Source organism: Aplidium turbinatum, chromosome 5 (genome assembly GCF_918807975.1).
Source record: "Aplidium turbinatum chromosome 5, kaAplTurb1.1, whole genome shotgun sequence".
Taxonomy (NCBI): domain Eukaryota; kingdom Metazoa; phylum Chordata; class Ascidiacea; order Aplousobranchia; family Polyclinidae; genus Aplidium; species Aplidium turbinatum.
The window spans coordinates 22,917,790-22,924,222 of NC_137476.1; the positions used below are offsets into that span (position 1 = coordinate 22,917,790).

The following is a 6,433-nucleotide window of genomic DNA, read 5'->3' on the forward strand; positions in this document are numbered from 1 at the left end:
AACGTACGTGCGATTGCGACAGGCACGCGGAGCCGTCGTGTCCTTGCGAGCGTGCTAAGATCAAGGCCTGTGCGACAGACGACCGAAAAGCTGTGCTTTTGGGCCCTAGTCCGTTCGAGCCATGCGCGTGGCAATCGCGCAAGCGTGCACGGACTGGGGCCGACTCAAGCTTGTTTGCACACAGCCGCGTCAAAATCGTAAGCGCATGAGTTTGTCGCCGAAAAGTGTTTAGCTGCCTGCTATCGAGGCGTCTTGGCAGAAGCCAGGTCAAACCAATTCGCCAGCGCTTCAGTCAGCTGACGACCCGGTTTGTTTGGCGGCCAACGTCAGGCAGAATCGGGCCCCTGAAGAGGAGATCTGCGACCAGGGCGGCGTCGATCGACCCCGCACAAGCACAGGTTTTAGATGGATCAACGCGAGATTGCACGCGCGCCGCCGCCGCGATATCGTTTCGCTTTGGTCGGAAATTGCGGTACTAATTTGTTATCGCGGCGACGCGCGCGATCGATCAACAAAAGCATTACATATTCAGCAATCCAAACGAGCAAAATAATGTCAACCGACGCTTCGAAAAAGCAAAAGAAAACCGCCGCGCACCCTCCCTATGCGGACATGGTGAAAGGTGCGATCGGTGCTCTCAAAGACAGAAGCGGATCTTCCCGTCAGAAGATTCTGAAGTACATCAAAGACAATCACCAGGTCGGCGACAACGCCACCAGGCTGGTCTGCTCCGCGATTAAGCGGCTACGCGCCAGCGAGCAGATCGTGAGTACCAAAGGCACCACCAGTGGCGCGTCTGGTTCCTTCAAGCTCAACAAGGCTGCAACCGAGCCGAAGAAAAAGAAGACGACTGCCAAAAAGCCGAAGACAGCTGCCCAGGTGAAAAAGACCGCCGCTAAGAAGACTGTCAAGAAAACGGCGACCGGTGGCGCTGCCAAAAAGACTGCGAGCAAGAAGGCGACGACCAAGAGCGGATCGAAAAAGACCGCTGTCAAAAAGTCCAGCCCCAAGAAACCGTCTGCCAAAAAGGGCGCAGTCAAAAAGCCGGCTGCCAAGAAGGCGACCGCCGCCAGCAAAAAGACCAAGAAGCCGGCCGCGAAGAAAGTGGCCAAGAAGCCAGCGGCGAAGAAATCTGGAAAGAAGTGAGCTGTCACACGTCGTCGTCAGCAGCAGCGGTGAGCATTCGCAAAACGGCTCTTTTCAGAGCCACCCATCACTGCGTGAAAAGAGCACTTCGATGCGTTCGGCGACCAGTCCAGCGCGATGCGACGCCATTTTTCGACGTTGATCTCTCGCGCCATTGGCGGCCGGAAAGTGTTTCGACGGCGTTCGAAATTGCGATAGATAACTCAGCAAACGTGCCGTCAAAGAACACTTGCTAAGTTAATTTCACTTTGTGTTGAATTTTTGTTGTATTTGCATCCATCTTACGAAAATGTCTGGACGTGGCAAAGGAGGAAAAGGTTTGGGAAAGGGAGGCGCTAAGCGCCACAGAAAAGTCTTGCGTGACAACATCCAGGGAATCACCAAGCCCGCTATCAGGCGACTCGCTCGTCGAGGCGGTGTCAAGCGCATTTCCGGCTTGATTTACGAAGAAACCCGAGGCGTGTTGAAGGTCTTCCTTGAGAACGTGATTCGCGACGCCGTCACCTACACCGAGCACGCAAAACGAAAGACAGTCACCGCCCTCGATGTCGTTTACGCGCTGAAGCGCCAAGGACGAACCCTGTACGGTTTCGGCGGTTAGAAGGCTCATCAATGACAGCAACAACAAACCGGCCCTTTTCAGGGCCACTTAAACTTTTGAAAAGAGACTTTTACCGCGCGAGTCCTTCGGGCACGCACGGTTCGCCGGGACCGAGAAAATTAAGGTCGTTGAGAAATTATGCTCAGTTTTCAACTCGCCGCCCGATTGGCTGACAAAAGAGCGCGCGCTTTGCTCAGAGCCAATGAGATCTCTCCTGACTCGGCTCGCCGACGCTATATAAGCCATCACGCTTGCCGGTGCAGTCAGACCTCTTGTCAAGAGAAGAACAATAAAAAATCGCGAAATGGCTCGAACTAAGCAGACCGCTCGCAAGTCAACTGGTGGCAAAGCGCCCCGAAAGCAGCTGGCAACGAAGGCCGCTCGCAAGAGCGCCCCAGCCACCGGGGGCGTCAAGAAGCCTCATCGCTATCGACCGGGAACCGTCGCCTTGCGTGAAATCAGACGTTACCAGAAGTCAACTGAACTGCTCATTCGCAAACTTCCCTTCCAGCGACTGGTTCGCGAGATCGCCCAAGACTTCAAGACCGACCTTCGTTTCCAGAGCAGCGCCGTCATGGCTCTGCAAGAAGCCAGCGAGGCGTACCTTGTCGGCCTGTTCGAAGACACCAACCTGTGCGCGATCCACGCCAAGCGGGTCACCATCATGCCCAAGGACATCCAGCTAGCCCGTCGCATCCGCGGAGAACGCGCTTAAGCGTCGTCCTCGCATCAAACGGCTCTTTTCAGAGCCACCTGTCACTGTGAAAGAGACTTGGCTGCGCGAGTAAAGCGTAGGGCTATTCGAAAAGTTGTCGGCGATCCTGAGCAAAATGTTCAAGGTGTTTCTTTTTTCGAAACGAGACATCAGTTTGAACAGCCCTTGGTTTGAGGGCGCAGCCAGTAGCCTTACCTAAATAGCTTATTATTTAGCGCAAACTACGCTCCTGGGCGCGTTGTGCATGACGGTGAAATTGCTTTTCAGCCATAATGCTCAGTAGTTGTAGGTATAGCATGTTTTCGGGCGAATTCATTTAAATTTTCAGCAACCGCTGCGATTTCATTTGACACCGCAGAGAAGAGCACACTTCTCTCAAAACGAAACCACCACGACTAGTAAAACCGAGATTTTGGGCTCATGATTTCATTGAAATTGCACACGCTCAAACCTGGCCATATTGTAGCTGGTCGTGTCAACACAAGAACCTTTGCGTTCATTACATCTTTTGCAACATGAGGTGGCTCTGAAAAGAGCCGTTTTGTGCGTAAGGCAAAAATCGCCGACTTAAGCTTTCTTCGAAGTCTTCTTGGGAAGGAGCACGGCTTGGATGTTGGGCAAAACACCACCTTGTGCAATGGTGACTCCGCCCAGAAGCTTGTTCAGTTCCTCGTCGTTGCGGATGGCGAGCTGAAGGTGACGGGGAATGATTCTCGTCTTTTTGTTGTCGCGGGCGGCGTTACCGGCCAACTCCAACACCTCGGCGCTCAAGTACTCGAGCACGGCCGCAAGGTACACTGGTGCCCCTGCACCAACGCGCTCCGAGTAATGTCCAGTGCGCAAGAGTCTGTGCACACGACCGACTGGAAATTGAAGACCAGCTCGCGACGACCTGCTCTTTGGCTTCGCCTTGGATTTTCCGCCGCCTTTGCCACGTCCTGACATGTTTCAATTAATTGAGGTTTGCAAAGTTGAAAACAAAATAGAATCAGAATTTACCGAGCAGAGCGCGCGAAACGAGTTTTTATACCGTCCGAGCTGTCGTCGAAAATCTGACGGTTTTTATGGCGCGCGCCAGCGCTGGCCAATGGAAAAACAGCGACGCGCGTTTCATTTTTTTCATTGGCCAAATCCAGCAGCCACTCGACGCTTCATTTGCATACGCTCGAGCTATAAAGGAAAAATCTACGATGCGCGCTTTATCACTCGTCTTTTGAGCAAACTAGCGAAATGGCGTCCGCAAGCAAGGGAAGCAAGAAAGCTGTCAAGAAAACCGCACCTGCCGACAAGCAGAAGAAGAGGCGCGCAAAGCGAAAGGAAAGTTTCAGCATCTACATCTATAAGGTGCTCAAGCAAGTCCACCCGGACACGGGAATCTCCAGCAAGGCGATGAGCATCATGAATTCTTTCGTGAATGACATCTTCGAGCGCATCGCCTCTGAAGCGTCCCGTCTGGCTCACTACAACAAGAGAGCGACCATCAGCAGTCGCGAAATCCAGACTGCCGTTCGATTGCTGTTGCCCGGCGAACTGGCGAAGCACGCCGTGTCCGAAGGCACCAAAGCAGTCACGAAGTACACCAGCTCCAAGTAAACGACGACCTGCATTTCAAACAACAAACGGCTCTTTTCAGAGCCACCTTGTAAAGCAAAAGAGTCTTTTCACCGGGTTGATTGCTGGCTGCTGTGTTTCATCAGCATTTTTCGTTCGCGAAAGCCTCGACGCCCGTTTCGCAGACGTTCGAAATTACTCACTGAGCCAGACAAGTTTTCTTTGAGGTGGACTTCGAAAATTCCTTTTCGTTTCAACCAAACACAGCCCTTGAGGTAACCTGGGTCGCTTCTTTAATTTCAGTTGCCCTTTCCGTCCTAACCCCCGACGTCTGTCTTGACAGGTTTTTCTTACCTTGCAAAGCGTTACATTTCCCGTGCCAAGCAACCGCACTCGTTGCGATTCCGAAAACGTTTCAGCGAGCACAAACATTATGCCGGGTGGAGATTCAATTCGGACAAAGAACGATAAATTGGCCCAAACCACATCTACTTTCTGTATTTGTTGATTTGGGGAGCCACAAGTGGAGTTAAAGTGTGGGACCATCACTGAAATCGCAACCTTTTCAATATTTTGCAGTAACCTGAAAAAGCACTTGCATTCTCCAAATCAACCTATGCCGCAACTCTTTAATCATCTGACTCTATTATTGATTGTTGCACCAAATCCTGGTATAGCATGCCTTTCCAAATGCCACTTTCGTAAATTTTTCCTACCTATATTACTATATTGTACATTAACATATTTTACTATACGTATATCTTATCATACATTACACCCGAATGGATGAGGATGATGATTAATATCTTTATTCTTCCATGAATAAGCTACTATACCGTGTTGCATAATTTAATGTTTGCCATATCACCAAGTTACTACAAGCTTGCATCTAACTTCCTACTGATTATTATAGGCTGTTACGTTTGTTCAGAAGATCGCTTGACTTTTCGTGAGATTATTGTTTAGGTTGGTTTGAAAAAGATGCTTGAAACAACTCAGACACTACATCCTTCATCGGCACTACCAAAGAGTCTCCTCCTCTCGAAAACACTCCATCCCTCACTGACGCTATCAAAGATGATTCACCTCTTGTTATATTGGCGATACCAAAAACACCCTATGCTATATCATCATCTTTCTTATGATGCTCTTACATGTGCAGGAATTTAATTTAAAAACCAAGCTTTTTTAACTGTTTTATCTTGGTAATGAGCTGCCACGTTGTGTATTTCTTTTGCAATCTATAGGCTTTTTAATGTCGTTGCTGCGAACACTTTATTTCTGTATAAAGTCTGCAAATAGTTCTTGTTTTGATAGTCCGTTGCCTAATTACGATATGTGTGTGTGTATTAGTTTGTTTTTGCGATGTTGTTAGAGTTCAGTCGTGTTCTCATTGCTTCAAGAATTGGCGAACGAGAAGACGACTGATTGCTAACTAATTCGTCTACTTGTTTTAAAGTATCAGGTTTGGTGGCCGTGCTTGAGTATATTTTTATCGATGCATATGCCGCAATATTATTACAGTAGATCTTCTCATGCACGTCTTAAAGCATTAATTAAGGTTTTGCCACCTTTTCCTTTTGTTGGTTTTGTTACTGTATTTCTTTTTCACAATATCATTTCTCTTGCATTCTGACAAAGAAAAATAAATTGAATTGAATAAATGTGCGCAACTGTATCGTGCCTGTTTGGGCACCCACAAGGTATCAAACTAGTCACAGTCGGTCAATCCCTTCATGAGCAATATGTGGTTGACCGCTTTATTGAAGATAGCATACGCTGTTATACAAATCCCATGCTGCAGGCCTTGCTTGAGTATATTTTTATCGATGCATATGCCGCAATATTAGATCTTTTCATGCACGTCTTAAAGCATTAATTAAGGTTTTGCCACCTTTTCCTTTTGTTGGTTTTGTTACTGTATTTCTTTTTCACAATATCATTTCTCTTGCATTCTGACAAAGAAAAATAAATTGAATTGAATAAATGTGCGCAACTGTATCGTGCCTGTTTGGGCACCCACAAGGTATCAAACTATAGTCACAGTCGGTCAATCCCTTCATGAGCAATATGTGGTTGACCGCTTTATTGAACATAGCATACGCTGTTATACAAATCCCATGCTGCAGGCCTGCAACAAAACGGAAAAAAATGAAAAAGCACTGGTCACAATTTCTACTACTTCATAACGTCCACCTTATAGGGTGGTCCTCATCTGGCGACTTTTTCAAGCTTTACACGGGCGCCCTCTAAAACAGTTCCAAATTGGTCTCAAGTTGTTGTTTTTCTGCTTTTTTTTTTAATAATCAACAGTGCTCAAAGACCTTGAATTTTTTGCATGCGGGCCACTTAAGCACTAAGGAGAGTTGTGGCGGGCCGCACTAATAAAATTTTAGGTTGGTTGAAAAGAACGCATTTCG

General features: G+C 48.1%; 5 protein-coding genes across 5 annotated transcripts; 4 read left to right on the forward strand and 1 right to left on the reverse strand.

Moving 5' to 3' along the window:
* Positions 1 to 547: 547 nt before the first annotated feature.
* LOC145770695 (uncharacterized) lies at positions 548 to 1,181 on the forward strand. Its single transcript, XM_082582391.1, has one exon. It carries the CDS (start codon positions 553 to 555, stop codon positions 1,144 to 1,146), a length of 594 nt encoding a protein of 197 aa, XP_082438517.1. The 5' UTR covers positions 548 to 552; the 3' UTR covers positions 1,147 to 1,181.
* A 207-nt stretch (positions 1,182 to 1,388) lies between these two features.
* Positions 1,389 to 1,764, forward strand: LOC145770475 (histone H4). The gene has a single exon (XM_082582136.1). The coding sequence runs from the start codon at positions 1,436 to 1,438 to the stop codon at positions 1,745 to 1,747; it is 312 nt and encodes a 103-aa protein (XP_082438262.1). The 5' UTR covers positions 1,389 to 1,435; the 3' UTR covers positions 1,748 to 1,764.
* Positions 1,765 to 1,971: 207 nt separating this feature from the next.
* On the forward strand, positions 1,972 to 2,462 carry LOC145770682 (histone H3). Its single transcript, XM_082582379.1, has one exon. The coding sequence runs from the start codon at positions 2,052 to 2,054 to the stop codon at positions 2,460 to 2,462; it is 411 nt and encodes a 136-aa protein (XP_082438505.1). The 5' UTR covers positions 1,972 to 2,051.
* A 567-nt stretch (positions 2,463 to 3,029) lies between these two features.
* LOC145770696 (histone H2AX) lies at positions 3,030 to 3,407 on the reverse strand. The gene has a single exon (XM_082582392.1). The coding sequence runs from the start codon at positions 3,405 to 3,407 to the stop codon at positions 3,030 to 3,032; it is 378 nt and encodes a 125-aa protein (XP_082438518.1).
* A 282-nt stretch (positions 3,408 to 3,689) lies between these two features.
* On the forward strand, positions 3,690 to 4,058 carry LOC145770697 (histone H2B.1-like). The gene has a single exon (XM_082582393.1). The coding sequence runs from the start codon at positions 3,693 to 3,695 to the stop codon at positions 4,053 to 4,055; it is 363 nt and encodes a 120-aa protein (XP_082438519.1). The 5' UTR covers positions 3,690 to 3,692; the 3' UTR covers positions 4,056 to 4,058.
* The last annotated feature ends 2,375 nt before the right edge of the window (positions 4,059 to 6,433 follow it).

Bases quoted from the DNA above. Each gene is read 5' to 3' on its own strand.
- LOC145770695 (XM_082582391.1), top strand. From the start codon at position 553: ATGTCAACCGACGCTTCGAAAAAGCAAAAGAAAACCGCCGCGCACCCT.
- LOC145770682 (XM_082582379.1), top strand. From the start codon at position 2,052: ATGGCTCGAACTAAGCAGACCGCTCGCAAGTCAACTGGTGGCAAAGCG.
- LOC145770475 (XM_082582136.1), top strand. From the start codon at position 1,436: ATGTCTGGACGTGGCAAAGGAGGAAAAGGTTTGGGAAAGGGAGGCGCT.
- LOC145770697 (XM_082582393.1), top strand. From the start codon at position 3,693: ATGGCGTCCGCAAGCAAGGGAAGCAAGAAAGCTGTCAAGAAAACCGCA.
- LOC145770696 (XM_082582392.1), bottom strand. From the start codon at position 3,407: ATGTCAGGACGTGGCAAAGGCGGCGGAAAATCCAAGGCGAAGCCAAAG.